The sequence below is a fragment of the Mauremys reevesii genome, linkage group 4 (genome assembly GCF_016161935.1).
Source record: "Mauremys reevesii isolate NIE-2019 linkage group 4, ASM1616193v1, whole genome shotgun sequence".
NCBI lineage: Eukaryota > Metazoa > Chordata > Testudines > Geoemydidae > Mauremys > Mauremys reevesii.
In genome coordinates, this window is record NC_052626.1 from 141,379,698 (window position 1) to 141,400,519 (window position 20,822).

The 20,822-nt window shown below is 56.7% G+C and overlaps 1 protein-coding gene across 2 annotated transcripts; it reads left to right on the forward strand.

Annotated features, from left to right (window-relative positions):
• The first annotated feature begins 1,208 nt into the window (after positions 1-1,208).
• P2RX3 (purinergic receptor P2X 3) lies at positions 1,209-17,540 on the forward strand. 2 transcript variants are annotated; one of them, XM_039537050.1, is made up of 13 exons: positions 1,209-1,678; positions 4,196-4,331; positions 9,772-9,843; positions 10,090-10,156; positions 10,543-10,636; positions 11,947-12,024; positions 12,946-13,087; positions 13,352-13,488; positions 14,213-14,306; positions 14,925-14,990; positions 15,772-15,849; positions 16,310-16,555; positions 17,392-17,540. In XM_039537050.1, exons 1-12 carry the CDS (start codon positions 1,539-1,541, stop codon positions 16,421-16,423), a joined length of 1,218 nt encoding a protein of 405 aa, XP_039392984.1. In that variant the 5' UTR covers positions 1,209-1,538; the 3' UTR covers positions 16,424-16,555; positions 17,392-17,540. The 2 variants fall into 2 exon arrangements, with proteins under 2 accessions (XP_039392984.1, XP_039392983.1); XM_039537049.1 differs by having other exon boundaries at positions 16,310-16,497.
• Positions 17,541-20,822: the final 3,282 nt, after the last annotated feature.

Here is a 20,822-nt window from a genome sequence, read left to right on the forward strand (position 1 = left end):
TACTCAGGTGACTCCCTTCTTGGCAGCCTAAGCAGAGGGGTCAGGGCCAAGGATAGTCTGGGCCTTGGGGGATGGGGATCTGTCTCACGCCCGCCCTAGAGATGGGTCCCCAGGGGAAACCAAGCAAGGGCCCTTTGTCAGCCCATACTGCAGGGCAGGTGCAAGGATGTTTCACACCCTAGGTGAAACTTCCACCTTGTGCCTTCCCGAGCCCTGTGGCAGCTCTCTGCCCCCGCCCCAGCTCCCCCGCTGCCCACAGCAGCTCCCCCTGGCCCAGGGAGCCGTGCGGCAGCTCCCTGCCCCAGCTCACCTCTGCTCCGCCTCCTCCCCGAGCACGCCGTCGCCGCTCCACTTCTCCCACCTCCCAGGCTTGCGGGGCCAATCAGCTGTTTGGCACCGCAAGCCTGGGAGGGAGAGAAGCAGAGCCGGAGGCGGAGCAGAGGTGAGCTGGGGCAGGGAGTTCCCCTGCGTGCCGCCCCCCCTTACTTGCTGCAGGTGGCCCTCCCCGCGCCCCTCGCCCTAGGTCCCTCAGCCTAAATACTGACAACGACCAGGGAGGCCGAAGATCTGGCCGCCGCGGTCACCACCAAAGGACCCGAAATGCCGCCCCCCAAATGCTAGCGCCCTAGGCGACCGCCTAGGTCAGCTAATGGGTTGCACCGGCCCTGCCATAGTGTGCATGCTCTGAAGATAAGTACAGAACCTCAGGCTCAGGAACTGCCACTGCCTAGCATCTTCCACCAGCTGCTAATTTGTCCCCAGAGAAAAATCAGTGTGGTATTTGTTTAGCTGGCTCTCTCCTTTCTGGCTATACTTCCACTGCTGCCTGTGTGTTGTGCCAGGGATGGAATCGTCAGGGGCCGCAGGTTAAGATTGAGGGGCACCAGCAGAGCTGTGGCGGTGGGATTGGATTGCTGGGGACTGTGGGTCATGATTGAGGGACATCAGCAGAGCTAGTACGGGGAACCCAGGGCTGGGCTAGCATGTGGATTTGGGTCAGGACTGAGGGTCACTGGCAGAGCTGTGGTAGTAGGACATGGGCTCTGGTCAGGATCGAGGGGCACCAGCAGAGCTGGAGTGGGGTGGGGTGGGGGAGCCCATGGTGGGGATAGGGGTTTGGGTTGGAAGTGAGGGGCACCGGCAGAGTTGTGCGGGGGAAGGATGAGAGCTGAGATGAAATGCGCAGACAGCAGATTCCTTTCTGGACTCATGGAATGCATTAAAGACCTTCCCACTCCCCCACACCCCAGAGACTCCAACTGGTAATGGATGGGCTAGGAAGCCCCACCTTTCCCGGATGGCATCACCATGGGGCGGGGGGGGGGGCCGGAGGAGGAGTATATTACAGGGGTCCCTTGGCTCCAGACAGCCCAGAGTAGCCGCAGGACACAAGAAGACTCCACTCCTGTTCCCTGTCTTAAAGTGACAGCCCTCCCAATTAGCTCTGAGCATCCGTCACCCCCTGGGGTACCCCTTGCCCCCTAGTCTCCGGTCCAGCATCCCATCTGCCCTGGGCTGGTGGGCACGCCCTGCTCCCGATGCCCATGCTCTCCTCCAGCATGAACTGCGTAGCCGAGTTCTTCACCTACGAGACCACCAAGTCGGTGGTGGTGAAGAGCTGGACCGTTGGCGTGATCAACCGGGCTGTGCAGCTGCTCATCATCTCATACTTCATCGGGTGAGTGGACCCCAGGCCAGGGGAGTCTCACTGGTACTTGGGCTTCATGGCCAAACCCCTTTCCCCCTGGGCCTCGTCATCTGGGGGATCTGCGGGGGAGGGATAGCTCAGTGGTTTGAGCACTGGCTGCTAAACCCAGGGTTGTGAGTTCAATCCTTGAGGGGGCCATTTAGGGAACTGAGGTAAAAATAAATCTGTCTGGGGATTGGTCCTGCTTTGAGCAGGGGGTGGGACTAGATACCTCCTGAGGTCCCTTCCAACCCTAATCTTCTATGAGTCCCAGAGGACCAGGAGAATTACCCTCCAGGGTGCATACCATCATACACTGATCTCCAGAGACCCCACTCCTGGAGGAAGGAGGCTGGGGCATGAGCCAACCTCACCTTGGCACAGACTTACTCCCAAGGCTAAAGAGCCCCGTTTGCCCACTGACCCAACCCTGCATGTGGGTTGCAGAGGTGGGGTGGGGATATGCTCTCTATGGAGTGTAATCAGCTTGTCCAGCCGCAAGGGTCTCTCTCCTCCCCACTCCTAGCTGCTGATGGGTGTTGCCAGGTGGGGCTGTGCTGGGGCACAGAAGAGGTCCAAGCCCTTCTGGCCCTAACCACTGGGGCCAGACAGCTTCTCTTAGAGAGGCAGCTATCCCCTTCTGCCACCAATGTGCCGAACTAAAGAATGGGAGGCTGGCTTTGGAGAAGCCTTTTGTGCCTGGTTGTACACACTGTCCAGCCTGACAGTGCCCGGCCCCGCCCATCAGCCTCCCTGCGGGAGAGTGCAGAGACAGCCGTTGGGTTGGGCGTCCGGGCAGGGCTGGTGTGTGTGTGACTCTGTGTGAACAGGAGGGGCAGGGCTGTGTGTGGATCTGAGGAGTGAGGGTGCGGGGAGGTTGGGGGGGGTGCTGGGAGGAAGGGGTGTAGCAGAGGTTGTGTGAGCAGGTGGGGGCTGAGAGGACGGAGCAGAGGGTTGATGGGCAGGATACACGGAGGAGGGGGTGTTGGGAGGGTGGGGCACTTTCTCCACCATCAGTAAAAGCCAAGGGAATTAACCTGCAGCCCTTCCCCAAAAGGGTTGCTGTACCACGGATAGCGCCCCCTCTGGCCCCCACCACAACCTTAGTGGCTCCCATGCCACCCCTTCCCCCCGGTGCATGGTCCCCCAGCCCAGTGACATCCACACAGCCCCTCTCCTTCACCCCCTGCCCCAGGGACCCCTTTGGCACTTTTGAAAATGGGACTTGTGCTCCTAAATCACTTAGATGCTTTGGATTATTTCATCCTAAATCCCCGTGATTTCCAGTGAGGTTCAGGGCCAGATTTTCAAAAGCTTTTCACTCCCTTTCATGCCCCCAAACAGAAGCCCAGATTTCCAAACTATCTGGATGATTGGCCCTGAGTTCTTGTAAACAGTCGGGCTGCACCAGGAGCCATCGTGTGCTTGGTGAATTTGGTCCCCGTTGTGTGCAGGGTGACTGCAAAAAAAAATCTGACTTTGTGCTCTTTTGAAAATCTCTTTTTTGGGCTCCTAAGTCCTGGGACGTTAGATCCTGCATTACCTGGGCACTTTTGGAAAATCTACCACGGAGCAACAAGAAAAAGCAGTGAAGGTAGCGGGGGTACAACTGCAGAGAAGAATCTGCAGGGGGCCACTAGGTGGCACGAGATGTTTAGGAAGAAGAGCTCTGTGTGGCTTTTACATCCAGGCTGGCTCTGAGCCTGCTCCGCTCACTCGTTATTTTAAAGGGACATTTTAACATTTGCTGCCACTTTTCAGAAGGAAGTGTCATTTCAGTAACGGGGGTTACTGAATCAACCTACCCCCAAAATCAGGCGACTGTCTTATAAAATTCTTTGCCTTCTGGGTCCTGAGCCAGTAGGGGACATGGGGGTCCTGTTATCATGTTCTTCTTGGTAATCAGCATGGCTAGACACTTGCATTTCATTTTTGTTGATGAAAGCAAAGCTTGCCAAGGGGCGCTGATGGCTGTGTGCCAGCATTTAAACGGGTAGGTAATCCCCCCGCAGCAAGGAATGAAGGTAAACGGACGAGCTGCCCCAGGTGGGCAGCGGTGCAGCGTGGGATGGCAGCAGGAGGGTGGTCAGGAGCAAAATGGTCCTTTTGAAAGGGGATGCGTCCACCCACACTGGAATTCCAGGAACTCAGTTTGAAAGAGCTCACCCGCTTCCAAAATGGATTGATGAATGCAGCACAAGACGTTGGATCGTTTGAAAACAGGACACGTGTGTGGACCCAATGCAGTTTAGGCTGAAGAAAACTAAAGTTAACCCGAACACAAAACCGTTTCCATTTAGACACATTAAATCCCATGACTCCAGGAGATGGGGCTCTAGCAACGCCAGCAAACACTCCCAATAAAATCCCAAGAGTTGGGGACAATGCAAAGGGATCTTCACAGCTGTCTCCTGAACCTGTCCCAGGTCGGCGAATTGTGGGGGAGTTTCCCCAACCTGCCCCTCTGATGAGAGGCTAATGTGGGTCTCTGTCCCTCTCTCCCCACAGCTGGGTGTTTCTCCATGAGAAGGCGTACCAGGTGCGGGACACCTCCATTGAGTCCTCTGTGGTGACCAAGGTCAAGGGCTTCGGCAAATACACCAACAGGGTCATGGACACAGCAGACTACGTTACACCCCCACAGGTAATCCTCATGCTGGAGAGCCAATACCAGAGGAGTGGTTAAAAATAGTCAGGACTGGGGTATTGTGCGATGGGAGCTAAGGATGCCAAAAAGGGCTGGAGGGACTTGATTATTACTGCTATTATTCATGTTATGGTAGTGTGCGTCCAGAGGCTCCAGCTGCAATCAGGGTCCGGTCATGCTGGGCTCTGCTCAGCCCAGACACACGCAGAGACAGGCCCTGCCCCAGCCGAGATAAGGGCCTCTTGGGGCCGGGCACTGCCCAGACACGCAGCGAGAGACAGGCCCTGCCCCAGCTGAGATCAGGGCCCCGTTGTGCCAGGCACTGCACAGACACACAGCGAGAGACAGGCCCTGCCCCAGCCGAGATCAGGGCCTCTTGGGGCCGGGCACTGCCCAGACACGCAGCGAGAGACAGGCCCTGCCCCAGGTGAGATCAGGGCCCCGTTGTGCCAGGCGCTGCACAGACACACAGCGAGAGACAGGCCCTGCCATGATTGAGAAAATGAGGAGATAAATAATACTTTGTCTAATCTTATCTAGCTATCGCTTTGGGACAGGAACTCTCTCTCATTAATGTGTGCAGCACCTGGCACAGTGGAGACCCCGATCTTGGCTGATACTACAGTGATATAATGAATACTGGTCCCTGCTATCTGCTGCTTCAGCCTCTAAGCTTGAAGTCTGTCGGATTGTTTTGCATAAGAGTGTGGGAAACTGACATGCAAGTCTCAAGGATGAGGCTCGTTCTTATCTGCTGGGAGGCAATAACAGGATAATAAATTAAAGGGTTGGCCAGGATGTTAAATAGCCAATGAAGTTATAGCTGTGCTTGTCTGTACCTTTATAACCAATTTATGCAATTGCTTGATTGCCTGCATTTGTTTAATTGTATAATGCTGAGAGAAATAAGAGGACTTAGCTGCCTGCCATACTGAACTGACTGCTTGTTCATGCTTGCCTGAGAGGCAAGGCAGCGCAACAGAAGTCAAAGAACTGTATCCCTGATACCTGCCTTATTCAATTAAACAAGCAGCTGTTGGCCTGTGTACTCCCGAGTGCAGGGAATGTCCCCTATGTACCCCTTCTGTGAGAGGATGAGGACCCTAGATCAGAACAGGGAGAGATCTGTGAGCGTCATGGCAGAGGAGGGGGTTGAAAGAGGAGAAGGCAGCAGCTTTATGAATATAGAGGGGGAGACACTCCTCCCCATGGGGGATCTGTGAAGGGACCCATGAGCTGGAGGAATTTTGTTCCTTTACTTTGGCCTCATCAGAATCATAAAGCAAAACATCTGATCCCTCCTTAGAACCGCCTAGGGCATAGAAGGTTAAAGACAGCATTTTCCTGAGCCGTCAGCAGCTTTCCTGTGTCCCCTTTACAAGCTGTGAGCACAAGCACACAGTGTTCAGGATAAACAGACCGGCCTTGACATTGCATTGTAGCTACTGCTCCTTCCCCCAGCTTCAAACAGGGACGTACAACGCAGTGCTCTCCTGCTTGGAAAGTCCCAGAGCAGGTGCAGAGTAAATTAGGAAGACGAAGGATACAGAACTAGAACTGAGCAAAAATTTTAGTTGAATTGGGAGGGAAGCAATAATTGCTCTAACCCCTAGGTCACGCTCTTCCTGGAGAAACCACAAGAACTCAGTATGGGGTGGTTTCTCCCTCTAGTGGCTGCATCATGTAAAGCCTGTTGCTGGCTGAGAGCTAACATAGCTGAGAGACAAGGTGAGTGAGATCATATCTTTTAATGGACCAACTTCGGCTGGTGGAAGAGCCAAGCTTTCAAACCGCCCAGAGCTCATCTTTAGGTCTGTTAGCTGAGATAGGAGGGGCTCATGCTTTTTAGTCTACAGATCCTGGGTGAGTCAAATGAAATTCTGTTTACATTGTTCATTTCTAATCACCTGTTTTTTGGGTGGATTTCCCCCTTTTTGCGTATTTTGAAAAAAAAAAAGGGGGCAAATTTGAATTCAAAAAAGCAAAGTGAAAAATGACACAAACCATCTTGAAATGAAATGTTTTGACTTTTCGGGGTGGGGGAGGATGCTGGAAAATGCATTTTTCGATGAAGGATCTGTTTGTCAATAAAAAAAAATAATAATTCTCCCGGCTCTATGAAAAGGGCCATGCCTAGGGATCGAATCAAGGTGCTTTGATCTAAGAGACTTGCTGGTTGAAAAATTTCCATTAAAGTTGTGTTTTAGTGGAAATGGGGTTTTCAACTAAACGCATTTTTTGAGAGAGGTGCCCACTTTCCTCAGAAAATGTAGATATTTTTCGTTAAAAAGACCAAACACCCCAAACTCAAAACAATATTTCCATCAGGAATTGCTTTGTTCATTCCTCATGGGAATTGTTGTTCATTTGCCTCTTGTCCCTGTTCTTCTGTGTGGGTTCGGCTCCCTGGCCAGGCTACATTTCCCATGAACAGTTAGGGGCTTTCATGACACACCCACCGCCCTTCACCATGAGGGGAGACTGCAGTGCATCATGGGAGATGTAGTCTGGCTAAGAAACGTGGCCTAGAGAGGAGAGCAGGGAGGGGGTGGGGGTGCATGAGGCACTGGAACTACAGCTCCCATGAGGCACCACAGTGATGTTTCCAAATGGAAATATTTTGATTTCTAGTTATTTTTGCCAACAACTCAAAATTTCCTGTGGAAATAAAAGGCGTTTTCAGACCCGCTGTTTCTAGGAGAAGGAGCCCCTAGTGCTGGGACTGCAGATCTGGCCCATTGACTCCAATGGAGCCATGGTCCATTGATGTGAGTTGGGGATCTGGTCCAGTGTCCAATACACATGCACACTGAAAAGCTGCAGCTATGCTGAGGCTGACCTTACCCTGAGGCTTGGCTGCTCAGCTGCAATAAGCAACTCGCTCATTTCCCACCAGCCCCATGATCTGCTCTGGTCATTAAAGGGGCCAGGACCATTAACCCTTCCCAAAAGGACTTGTGGGTGTGTCCTGACAGGCTGGTGAGGCGGCTGGTCACAGAGGAGGTCAGTGCCGTTCCGTCACCTTCACTCATGCGAGCGCCAGGGAGCGCTAGCCACGGGGCTACTGGCTTTATGCTGAGAGGCAGGGGGCAGAGTGGGCTGGCCAAGCCCTCCTCAATGGCCCCTGTGTCCCAGCCTCGCCTACTGCCCTGAGGTCGCTGCTATAGCTCCCTATGGAGGACAGGCCAAGGGAGTGCTCAGTGGGCATGTGAGACGCGCTTGGTTCTCTGGACTTCACAGCTGAACATGATGGGCAACCCCTGCTGAATGCATAGTGAGACAGGCTTGGGATGGCTGGCTGCTGGGCTTACTCTGAAGGCTAAGTGTCCTCTGCGTGTCACTGCCCCACTCCGTGCCTCAGTTTCTCCTCCCACCCTTTGTCTCTCAGATTGTAGCACTTTAAGGCAGGGACACAACAGGGCTTTGATCTCAGCTGGGGCAGGGCTTGTCTCTCACTGTGTGTCTGTGCAGCGCCTGGCCCCACAGGGCTCTGATCTCAGCTGTGGCAGGGCCTGTTTCTCACTGTGTGTCTGTGCAGCACCCGGCACAACACAGCCCCTGATCTCGGCTGCAGCAGAGCCTGTCTCTCACAGTGTGTCTGTGCAGCTCCTGGCACAACAAGGCCCCGGTCTCAGTTACTGCTCTCATACTGTTACAAAAAATATCACACCCTGGCTCGTATATCAAAGGGAAGTTCACACACATAACACACACTCTGGTACAACACAGTTTTCACTCATGTTGTCTGGAATCACTTTGCTTCTCTCATATCACAGGGTGGATGAGCCCTAGCTTCAATCTGGAGAAGACTAAACCCCTGGGTGTGCGAAAGTTGTCTGCATCTAGCCTCAATTTCCAGCGTGCTGAGAGTAATCCTTGTGCAATTGACCCAGTAGCCTGGGGAACAAACTGGGGTTCCCTTTTGGATCATCTTTGCACAATCAAAACACATAAGGGCTTACCGCTCCCCTGGCAGGGACCCCCTTGTAATGTGCGCTGGGCTCGGTGGTTGAGAATGCTGCAGAACAGCGGTTGTTACGGCTAATGTGCTCTCTGGCTCGGACAGGATCCCTGCCCAGAGGTTGTGCTATAGAGACCACAGTGCATCTTTAGCCAGCTGGGGTTGGTAGGAAAACCTACATGGAAACTCCAGCTCATACAGCACCCAGTTGCCCACTGGCCTGGTAAGTAGAGACCACAGCAAACCCAGGCCATGCAGGTTCTGTGTTCGGGGGGAGGGATAGCTCAGTGGTTGAGCATTGGCCTGCTAAACCCAGGGTTATGAGTTCAATCCTTGAGGGGGCCACTTAGGGATTTGGGGATTGGTCCTGGTTTGAGCAGGGGGTTGGACTAGATGATCTCTTGAGGTCCCTTCCAACCCTAATGAACTATGATTCCACCAGCTTTCTGTATCGAACACAGAGCCCTGCTCAGAATCTACAAGGTTTAGGATTTGAGCTCACCACCCACGCATGGTGCCTCATACAGATCCCAGAGCTCCTGGGGGGGGCAGGATTCCAGCTATGCAAGACATGATCAGGGCTGATCAGATGCAACACGTGCATGGTCAGGAGCAAGCTGTGAGGCCTGTCTCCAGGGAGGAACACACCCTCCCACACAAGTTACCTTGGGGAACCAACAACATTTTGGGTTCCTTGGCAAATAGGAAAAGTAGGGGCCGGGGGAGAAATTGTTTCAGGTCCACCAAAAATGAAGTATTTTGAAATTTTCAGTGAATTGGAGGCGGAGGAATCATTTTGGGTAGAATAAAACATTTTGTTTTGATTGCGAGTGGATTTCAAATAATTTTTAGAAAATACAATTGTTGGAAGTTTTGAAAGGAAAATCTGCTCCGCACTGAAAAGATGGAAAGGTTTCACTGCGCAAATGTCTAAACCAGGAGTCGGCAACCTCTGGCACACAGCTTACCAGGGTAAGCACCCTGGTGGGCCGGGCCAGTTTGTTTACCTGCCGCGTCAGCAGGTTCGGCTGATCGCAGCTCTCACTGGCCTTGGTTCATCATCCCAGGCCAATGGGGGTGGCGGGAAGCTGCGGCCAGCACATCCCTCGGCCTGCGGCACTTTTTCTAATCGCTTGACAGCCCTAATAAAAATATCAAATGTTCTTGTTGGAAGGCTGCCACATAACAGGATTTTATTTCTTAGAACACAGAACCTTAACACACTAAAACCAAAAGCAGAGTGAGACAAAGCAGGCTGCTCCCTTGCACAACTCACCCCACCTTACTCTAGGCTGGCTCTCTGCAGACTGATGCTGATCGCATGCAGGCCTGGGAAATCCCCAGAGAATTTAAAGTGATCGCTCACAATTTTAACACAGTTTTCAACATACCCCAGCTTCTAACTGTTTCACTTACTCTGTCTCATCTCTGCATCCTTCCCTATCCTATCTCTCTGACCCCATCCCAACTCTGCAGGGGATGTCCGTCTTCGTGATCATCACTAAGCAGATTGTCACAGAGAACCAGGTGCAAGGCTTCTGCCCTGAGGTAAGCAGGTGCGGAGCGAGGGAGAATGGTGGGAGGGCTTGTGAAGAGGGAGGAGGGTTGATCTTCCCCAGCTGAGAGTGAAGCTATTCTCTGGAGAGGTTCCTTTGAGGTACCTGCTGTTGGGGCATCTGGGGTCCCCCTCTGCCATCAAAGTGGTGGCAGGAGAGGGGGAGCTATCTATGTGCCTGCCTGTTGTCCCTGGGACTCATTCCCTTTGCCTGCCTCCCCCTTGCTCTCCTTTTCCAGAGTGAAGTGAAGTACAGCTGTGTGTCTGACAGCGACTGCCAGAGGCCCGTCCCTACCACGGGAAGCGGTAAGAACCCAGAACCACACAGCAGCTCCAACAGGAGGCTGGGACCTAGCATGTGGGCATGGTGGACGGATGCCCGGGCATGGTGCGATGGCCGGGAGGGAGCAGCGTCAGGCTGTGTGGTGGGGGTGAGGGATCGGTGAGGAAGGAGAGAGTGAGGAATAGATGAGTGGAAGAAGCAGGGGTGGATGGATGGATTGATGTGTGGCGGTGTCTGAACCTGCCTCTTCCGGATGGAAAATCAGGAGCTGGGAGGTGGTAGCCAATGCAAACCTCTCTGCAGGATCCGGGCTCTGTGGGGGTGGCAGCCGGGAGCCATGTGGGCACAGGAGGCAGGGTGGAGGGGCTGGGAATGGGGCTTGTGGTGCTAATAGGGGGCGGTTTCGCAGGGATCCTGACTGGCCAGTGTGTGAACTACAACAGGAGCCTGCGGACCTGTGAGATCCAGGGCTGGTGCCCGGCTGAGGTGGACACCGTCCAGGCGTAAGCTGGGCCCTTCGGGGCAGACCCCCTTTCCCCTGCTTCAGCACCCTGTTCTGTCCCCAGCCTGAGAGCCCTCCTGGAAGTCACTGGCACCTAGAGGAGTCTGGGGCGCCGCACCAGGGCCACCTCCTGGTGGCAGTTGTGCTTGGCTGTGTCACCTGTTCCGTATGGCCAGGGGTGGGGAACCTCCCACATCCTGAGCTCTCGACATGGGGGGGGACCCCACTGCGCACTGTGCTGTGGCTATTCTCTGCCCCATAGGGCCCATAGAGGGTGGATCAGGCTGCATTGTGCTGTGGCTATTCTCTGCCTCATGAGGCCCATAAGGGAGGTGGAATATCAGGTGGCACTGCACTGTGGTTATTCTCTGCCCCCCAGGGCCCATAGGGGGTGGATTGGGGCCGTGGCCTGGTGGTACTGTGCTGTGTCTATGCTTTTGCCCCTAGGGCCCATAGGGGGTGGATTGGGGCCATGACCAGGGTGCACCGTGCTATGGCTGTGCTCTGCCTCACAGGGCCCATAGGGGGTGGATTGGGGCCGTGGCCAGATGGCACTATGCTGTGTCTATGCTCTGCCCCACAGGGCCCATAGGGGGTGAATTGGGCCGTGGCCAGATGGCACTGTGCTGTGGCTATGCTCTGCCCCACAGGGCCCATAGGGGGTGAATTGGGCCGTGGCCAGATGGCACTGTGCTGTGGCTATGCTCTGCCCCACAGGGCCCATAGGGGGTGAATTGGGCCGTGGCCAGATGGCACTGTGCTGTGGCTATGCTCTGCCCCACAGGGCCCATAGGGGGTGGATTGGGGCTGTGGCCAGATGGCACTGTGCTGTGGCTATGCTCTGCCCCACAGGGCCCATAGGGGGTGGATTGGGGCTGTGGCCAGATGGCACTGTGCTGTGGCTATGCTCTGCCCCACAGGGCCCATAGGAGGTGAATTGGGCCGTGGCCAGATGGCACTGTGCTGTGGCTATGCTCTGCCCCACAGGGCCCATAGGGGTATTTACTGTTTAGTCACCTTAAGCTCAGGCTACTGCCACCCACACTGTACCTGGGCTCAGAGCTCATCCAGCCCGACAGGATTATTCCCAATCACAGCAGCGCCCCTCAGGCCAGGCCATGCACGGCTCTCCCTGGTTGTGCAAGGCGCTGCACAGACTCCACAGACACAGAGAGCCTTAAGCTGCGGTGGGTAAATAGCCAGGAGCAGGGGGGCAGATGGGGATGGGACGTGGCCACCCAGGCAGGCCCCAGGCCACAGCCCCCTGCCCATGTCCCGTGTGGGTGACTTCCCGGGGCTCTCTCCCTGCAGGCCCATCATGCTGGAGGCAGAGAATTTCACCCTCTTCATTAAGAACAGCATCCGCTTCCCGCTCTTTGACTTTGAGAAGTGAGTACTCGGGGCGGCTGCATGGGGTGTGTACAGGCCCCCTCCACCTCAGCTCTCCTGGGGTCAGGGCCCGACGCTCAGGGACACGGAACCTGCTTTGCCTGGCGTTGGCAGCATAGCGGGACCTTGAGGTGGGTGGAAATGACCCCCGAGACCCCATGGTGGAGGAGTCTCCCCAGCCGGCCTGGGGCTGGGGCAAGGGCCCTGCACTCACCCTGCTCTCAGACACTGGATCAGGGGCAGGCGGCGCTGCACTGTGGTTATTCTGTGTTCCCCAGGGCCCACGGGGGTGGAGTGGGGGGCTTGGCCAGATGGAACCGCATAGTGGCTAATCTCTGCCCCCCCAGGGCCCCTAGGGGATGGAGCAGGGTCGTGACTGGGGGTGATGGCACTGGGGCTGTTCTCTGCCCCCCATGGGCCATGGAAAGTAGGGTCTAAGTCCGTGCAGCCCTGAGGCTGCTCTATTTGTTATTGAGGACCAGGCAGGCCCCCAGAGTATGGCAGGTGCAAAGCAGGTCTGAAGCGCCTTTACCTCCCCATCTGAGCCTGCCTCAAGCACAGGATCTGGCTAGCTGAGGATCGGACCCTCAGGGTCACAGAGAGCCATGCCCCCAGGCTGTGTTCGTCCAATCGGCCGCATTGCAGATAAACAGGACTTCCCAGCTCCTGGGGCCACCCTCCTCCTGGTGATGGTCGAGATTTCCCTGCAGCTGGGAATAACAGCAGGGGAGCCTGTGGCCGAGCCAGCCAGGGGGTTAGGGTTGGGGTTATGGCTAGGATTCGGGTTAGGGTTGGAGGCTATGGAAGGGGGTTAGGGTTGGGAGTAGGCTTTGGGTTTATTGATGGGGTGAGGTTAGGGATGGGTTTTCCCCATGGGACCCTGTTCTCACAGTCCCCTCTGTGTGTCTCCTTCCCTCCAAGAGGTAACCTGCTGCCCAACCTCACGGCCCAGGACATCCGGACGTGCCGCTTCCACCCAGTCACCCAGCCCTTCTGCCCCATCCTGCGCCTGGGTGACATCGTCCGCTTTGCCGGACAGGATTTTTCCAAGCTGGCCTCCACGGTGAGATTCGCGACTCCTCACGCTGGGCTCTGGCCTGACAGCCACATGCCAGGAGAGAGCACACGTGTGATGGCGCATGTGAATTAGGACCATCTCCAGGGGGCGTCCTTCAACACACAGCAGAAGGGGGCAGCTGCAGGGGACTCTGGGGCCTTGGTCAGTCCCTTAGAATGGGGGAAGGGGTCGGTCCAGTGATACGGCGTAGTAGCCCCTCTGTGGTGCTGCCTGGGGCAGTTTGGCCTAACACCCCATCTCTGTGCACAGGGAGGAATTCTGGGGATCAAGATCGGGTGGGTGTGTGACCTGGATCGCTCGTGGGAGCACTGCGTGCCCAGCTACACCTTCACCCGCCTCGACAGTGTCTCCGAGAAGAACAGTGTCTCTCCCGGCTACAACTTCAGGCAAGCGCAGCGGGTGTACACGCACACACGCGAACACACGGAAAAAGTTGTGAGAGACCCTGGGGTTAACTCATTCACTTGGACACGCTCGGGGCACATGTCCCTTCTCTCACACGGGCATACAGCACCTTCCAGCTACACACAGACACATCACATACCCCTGACTACGCACACTGCCCTCTACACACTAACACACCAGATACACCCAACTACATGCACAACGCACACTGCCCTCCACATACACACTAGATATACCTGACTCTACACACATCACTTTCCAGACACACAGTGACACACCAGATACACCCAACTACACATACCACTTTCCACATACACACTGACATACCAGATACACCCAACTACACGCACAACGCACACTGCCCTCCACATACACACACACACACACCTCATACACCCTACTGTACACACACTCCCCTCCAGTTCCACACCAAATACACTAAATTACACACACTATCTTCTAGCAACACTGACACACCAGACACACTATTACACACACTCTCCCAGTTACACCCCCACACCTACATACTGACTCACCCAGTTACATACACCCTCCCCGCTACACACACTACCTTCATACCAGACCCTTCCTTCCACACACTGTGTGTCACCCCCCCACACGCACACAGCCGCCCGTCGGTGTGCACACCTTGGTGCACCAGGGACCAGGGGGTGGCAAGTCACAGCCCCTCTCCCTGTCCCCCAGGTATGCCAAGTACTACAGGCGGGAGAACGGCACTGAGTACCGCACCCTGATGAAGGCTTTTGGCATCCGTTTCGATGTGCTGGTCTACGGGAACGTACGTACGGCCAGGCAGCCGGCAGGGTCAGTGAGGGAGCCAGCACTGAAGCCCTAGGATAGGGAAAGGGAGTTGATGGGGAATCACCAATGTGTATGAGGGGTCCATACAAGGCTCGTAGAGACCACCCCGTGGGCATGTATAGCTCTTGGCCAATCAGAGCATTGGGGCTCCTCCCCTCCATGTGCAGGCCCAGGCTTGGGACCTCCCCCCCATGTGCCTGACTCTCCATGCCACCCCACCTCCTGTTGGTGAGGAAGGTTCCAGCTTGGCCCCTCCCTGTCCTTCCACCCCATGCAGTGAGAGCAGAGGACTCCCCCACATGGACTCAGGCCCCTGCCGAAGCGCCATGGGGTGTAGGAGGAGTTGGCTGGCTGTGGTCATGCGCTTGGAGATGCAGCACCACCTGGTGGCCATGTTTAATGGAGGACAAGAGCCCCAAGACTCACGTGCCCAACGGAAGCTACAAGGCAGGAGGGGAGGGGGCACAGATCCTGAGGCTGGTGTGGAGAGGGGGTTACACCACCCTATACAGGAGAAGGAGGGGGGGCTCCCCTCATGTGGCGTCCTAGGGGCAAACCTTCCCTCCCGCACTAACTCCACTCTCTGTCCTCTCAGGCTGGGAAATTCAACATCATCCCAACCCTGATCAACACTGTGGCAGCCTTCACCTCCGTCGGGGTGGTGAGTGCAACAGTCTCTCCGCCGCCGCCTCCTCCCCCTCTGCCCGCTCCACAGGAGCCGGGGGGAGCAAGCCCCAGGCTGCAGGGAAAAAGGAGGCCCTGGGCGGAGCAAAGAGCTGCCCATCTGGGCACAGGCCTCCTTGCTGCTTAGTGAAGCCCTGAATCAAAGGTCAAATCCAGGCTCGCCAGGGACTGCAGAGCCGCAGAGAGAATCCAAGATGGCACCATGGCGATGACACAAGGGGAATCCAAGATGGTGCCATAGTAACAGGGTGGGAGGAATCCAAGACAGAGCTGTGGTAACGATGCAGGGGGAATCCAAGATGGCAGCATGGCGATGGCCCAGGAGGAATCCAAGATGGCAGCATGGCGATGCCACGGGAGGTGCTCCAGCCTCCACTCAGCAGTGTCACCCACCCCACTCAGTGTAGGGCTCTGTCCCTGCTCGTGCTGGCCGGACCCCAGAGAGGGTTACCGACACTCCAGCAGTGCGGGCTCTGAACGCACGAGCCCGGGCAGCTGCGCTCAGCCCCGCTCTGAAGGGGAAGGGCTAGGCCAGCTCATCAGCCTCTCTCAGCTCAGGATCCATGTCCAGCCTCCCGCTCCCAGAGCCCTCCCCCTCCCCCCGCCATGAACCCAGAGGCCTGTGGGTCCTGCCCTGCTGCCTTTGGGCCCCTGTCATCCCCAGGTGACTGGGGACAGCCCCACACCCAGAAAGGAAGGCCCCACCCTCTGCTGAGCCTGGCTGGGCCCCCCTTCAGCCTGTCTCCCCTCCCCGGCAGGGCACTGTGCTGTGTGACATCATCCTCCTCAACTTCCTGAAGGGCGCAGAGCAGTACAAGGCAAAGAAGTTCGAAGAGGTGAGTGCAAGGGAGGCGGAGCCCAAGGTGCTGCGGAGCCTGGCACACCCAACGGAGAGCGGAGTGCTGGATCTGGGGGGTGCTCCTGGCTACTCCAGTCCTGGTGTCTCCCAGCAGGAGGCGCTGCAGGGAGCAAGGCAGGAGCGCTGGCTGTGGGGGGAGCTCCCAGCTGCTCCAGTCCCAGCCTCTCCCAGCAGGGGGCACTGTGGGGAGTGGGGTTGGGAGCGCTGGCTGTGGGGGGAGCTCCCAGCTGCTCCAGTCCCAGCCTCTCCCAGCAGGGGGCACGGTGGGGAGTGGGGTTGGGAGTGCTGGCTGGGGGGGCAGGCTCCTGACTCCTACCAGCAAGGGGTGCAGCATGGCGGTGGCAATAGCCTGACAGTCCCTGCCATGGGAACTGTCTGTGGGGAGGTCACTCCGTGCCCTTGTGGTGGGCGTTGACCCGGCTCTGTGCCCCCTGCAGGTGACGGATGTGACCCTGCGCCACAGCCCCGTGTACAGGAGCAGCCAGATGCTGGGAGGCCGGAACGACGAGAAGCAGTCAACCGACTCGGGGGCCTACTCCATCGGCCTCTAGCACCCCTGGCCCTGGCGACTGGACAGTTTCCTACCCACCCCCTGCTGCCGCGGGCACCTCGCCCCTGCTCACTGGCAAGGGCATCTTTTGTACACCCCCCTCCTGTGATCCTCTGCTTCTTCCTCATCACCGGTCAGAGTCTTCCTCATGGGCCCCCTCGCCAAGGGGGTGGAAATCTCTCCTCCAGCACGTCCTCATGAAAGCGCTGCCATCTCCCTCAGGAAGCATGTACCATTCCCTCCCCATCGAACCTGGGCAGTGCCAGGGACCAGGCATGGCAGGCAGGGGCCAACATGGCTGCTGCTGGTACCGGCACCACTCGATTACCAGCGTGCCTGGCACTGTACTGGGCAGCACTCCTCACCCTGGGGAGTGTGTGCACCTCAGCAGGGGGCGCTCTCTCTGGGTTTGGCTGGGTGCTGAGAGCTCAGGAGGGCGCCCTTGGGACTGAGAGGTGGATGGGATTGGTTCCCTTGTCCCAGCAGGGGGCGCTCTCTGGGTTTGGCTGGGTGCTGAGAGCTCGGGAGGCAGCCCTACCGACTGAGATGTGGATGGGATTGGTTCCCTTGTCCCAGCAGGGGGCGCTCTCTGGGTTTGGCTGGGTGCTGAGAGCTCAGGAGGGCGCCCTTGGGACTGAGAGGTGGATGGGATTGGTTCCCTTGTCCCAGCAGGGGGCGCTCTCTGGGTTTGGCTGGGTGCTGAGAGCTCGGGAGGGCGCCCTTGGGACTGAGAGGTGGATGGGATTGGTTCCCTTGTCCCAGCAGGGGGCGCTCTCTGGGTTTGGCTGGGTGCTGAGAGCTCGGGAGGGCGCCCTTGGGACTGAGGAGTGGATGGGATTGGTTCCCTTGTCCCAGCAGGGGGTGCTCTCTCCAGCACTGAGAGAGGCACCCCAATGGTGGGAGTGTGGGGTCTCCTTTCGCCAGCGGAGGGTGCTCTCCCCACCTTTGCCTCTGTTTCCATCCTGGCAGATTCCCAGATTCCAGAGGGGGGAGGAGGAAGCAGTCCTGGGCGTGACGGGACATCCGGGCTCAGAGACGTGCTATTACCCCCCCTCCAGTGCTGACTTCACTCTCCCACGCCAGGGCTTTTTAATCAATAAAACTCACTTTCTTGTCAGTGTCCCGCTGGGCTGGGCTGGGGCAGGCGCGCAGGTTGGGGCTCTCTCCAGGGCTTGCTGGGGGACATGGAGGTGGCAGGCACACGCAACCGATGCTTCCTGCTCTGTGTGGCCGGTGTTACCGTCGCCACCGATCAGCGCCGGATTGGCCAGAGCCAGGGCTCGTCTGTTCCTGCCCAGCTAGGGAGATTGCTGAGATTTCAGCACCAAGACCCCCCCTGCTCAGGGAAGCAGTTGTACCTCTGCTTAGCAGAAACACCTTAGCCCGTGTTGGGCTGGGGCTCTCCTTGGGGCGTAGCCTCAGCGCCTGAGCCCTCGGCTACAGCCGAAGTTGTACCAGTCCTGGCACGGGCCCCACCAGTGTGGACCTGGTTAGTGTCACTGGTCGGGGCAACCGCCCCTGTTCTGCCCCAGCCCTGCCCCAGCCCCACCCCCACTCCACCCCTTCCCCAAAGCCTCCCGCCCCACCCCTGCTCCACCCCAGTCCTGCCTCTTCCTGCCTCTGCTCTGCCCCCTACCCCAAGTGCCCCCCCCCCAGCCCCCCCCCCGCCCCCCCCCCCCCGTGCCCCCCCCCCCCAAAGCCTCCGCCCCCGCCCCAGCCCTGCCCCCACTCCCCTGAGGACTGAAGCAGGGCCGGGTCTGCACTCACCGGTGGTGGGACATGCAGCAACCTGGCCCCAGCCGTGCTGCTGGTGATGCTGGGGGGCAGGTTCTTCCCTGCCCCCCACAGGGGGGCTGCATAGGGCCCCAGAATAGCTAGGGACGGCCCTGTCTAGCTCCCCAGCCACTGCCTTTCACAGGGGGAGACCCATGTCTGTCTTCCTCTTGCCAGGCAAGCACAGGGTTACTCCCTCCCCGTGCAGAGAGAGGCACCCCAGGGAAGGGAGTCGTCCCCCAGCAAGGAGCGCTCTCCCCACCTTTCCCCTTCACGTGTCCTGGCTGATCCTTTCGGGTACAGACTGCCTAAGTAGGCCTGCTTGCTCTCCCTCCGTTGGCCAACAACAGCGTAACTACCCACAGAAGGTACCGCTCAGCTCTTCTAAGCAAGCGCATTTTATTCTTATGGTAAAAGCACTACAGGGAAAACATTCAAACCAATAAAAGAACCTACATGCCTGCTACTCAGCTCATCCGAGCTCAACTCCTCCAGTGTGGGGCTGGCGGGAGCAGCCCCCACCCAGGGGTTGCCCCGGCATTACACATTTGTCATACTTTGCTCAGAAAGAGAACAACCCGTGACTCTGACTCAATCATTGCTCCCATTTGGGCCTGTGAAGAGATCCTGAACAGGCCATCAGCCAGACACTGGGTCGCTGCTCACCGTGCTGCTGCAAAAGGAGGGGATCAGGAGGGCTTTGAGGTGGGTCATTTGCATTTTCCTTCCCTTCTGTGGATTTCCCAGCAAATCCACTTCAGACGTATTGTCCCCAAAAGTCCTTTGACGTCCCTAATGTCTTCCCACGATTGCATTAGACATGGCCTTCCCTCTATGCCATGTCCCAATAGAGCAGAAACATTTGCCTTTTCAATACACCGGCCTCCCAAAATACTGACACTTAATTCAATGAGGTTCAACTTCGTTCTGTAAGGTTTGTCCGGGCTATTGTTGTACCTGTCACAGCCAGACCAGCGTCATGGTGCTTTATACTGAGACAGCGACCCCTGTTTGGGAAGGGGAGTGAGCTTCCCTGGTTTGAGGGTGCCTGCCCCTTTAAGGCCAGGAGGCCCGGTCTAGCCAGCCCTGGTTCAATCAGCCCAGGCTGTGCCATAATCAGTGGCCTCCCAGTCTATGAGAGCAGGACTAACTGGGGTCACGTGATAGCAGGAGTCTGGCCCTCAAAGGGCCATGCCACCCCATCATAGCACCTTTGCAACTTCTGCCCTAGGGATGGTACCAGTATAAGTGTGCCAGTAAATTACCCACAGCCGTAGCCATGGTAATTATTGGGGCTGCTCAGCGCTGGCGACCCTAACCCTTGGAGGTGCCAGCACCATGCCAGGACTTGGAGGCAAGCACTGTCGATACATCAGCAGCTAGGACTGGGAGGCACTAGCCCCCATGGGTGCCAAGAGGCATAAGCTGTGACAGCCCACCATGAGCAATAGAGGTTCCTGTTTGGGGACAGGCAGGGCTCTTCAGGGCTGATGTGTGCGGTGCCCTCACCACTCCAGTCTCCAGTGAAGCAAACAGGAGCTTGCGGGTTTCCATGCCAGGCTCAGCATCTCTCACTGGGGCGCCTCAGTTGCTGCCGCGCACAGACTTGCACCGGCCATACTGTCTGGCACTTGCAGCCTGTCCCGTACACGGCCCTGGGTACAGTTCCTGGGTGTTCCTCTCTGCATCCAGCTTCTCTGCAGCTCCCTGCTGCCAGGCAGCCACTGCTTCATAGGATTGTCCTGGAGTCTCCAGGAATTAAAGATGAATCTTTAATTAAAGATTCTGTCATGTGAGGAAACCTCCAGGAATACGGCCAACCAAAACTGGCCACCCGACTTCCCAACAGAACTCGGTCACTTGCGGCAGGATCTTTTCATGGATTTTTTGCCCTCTCCTCCTACCTGGCCAGTGGGGAGGGGGTTGATGGAAATCATAGGTGCCTGCTTGGCATGTTCATCCCAGAGAGACCTCAGTACAAGCTGTCCATTGAGCAGGCCTCAGTCCCTGAGGCTATTTCACTCTTCATTTAATATCTTGGCCCTGACCTACCCCAAGGGAAAAAATACACGCTCCTGGTGGCACAATCAGTCAGCCAGTGGTATTTCTACAATATGTGGGCTGAGTAATACCAAGGTTATTCCAATGGCTGCAACAGACTCTGGACAATTCAGACTGGAAATCAGGTGTACGTTTTTGACAGTGAGGGTAGTTAGCCATTGGAACAATTGACCAAGGGTCCCAGTGACTTCTCTACCACTGGCAATTTTTCAGTCAAGAGATGGGCTGGTTTTCTAAAACTCTGCTCTAGGAATGATTTCAGGGCAGGTCTCTGGTTTGTGTTATACAGGAGGTCAGACTAGATGACCATGATGGTCCCTCCTGGCCTTCGAATCTATGAAATATTGTCACCCCGAAGCATTCAAAAATGGTCTCCGCTCCCCCAAAACTCCTAAGATTGGTTTAACAATCATGAGATTTTTAAGGTTGGACTCTCAGTTCTCTTCTACATCTGGAGTCTTTGCAGTCACGTTTGTAAGCCTTTCTGGACAGCCGCGAGGGTGAGACTTCTCTTCCTTGTTAAATGGATGCCGGGAGCTCCACAGAATCACCTGATTCCAGGAACT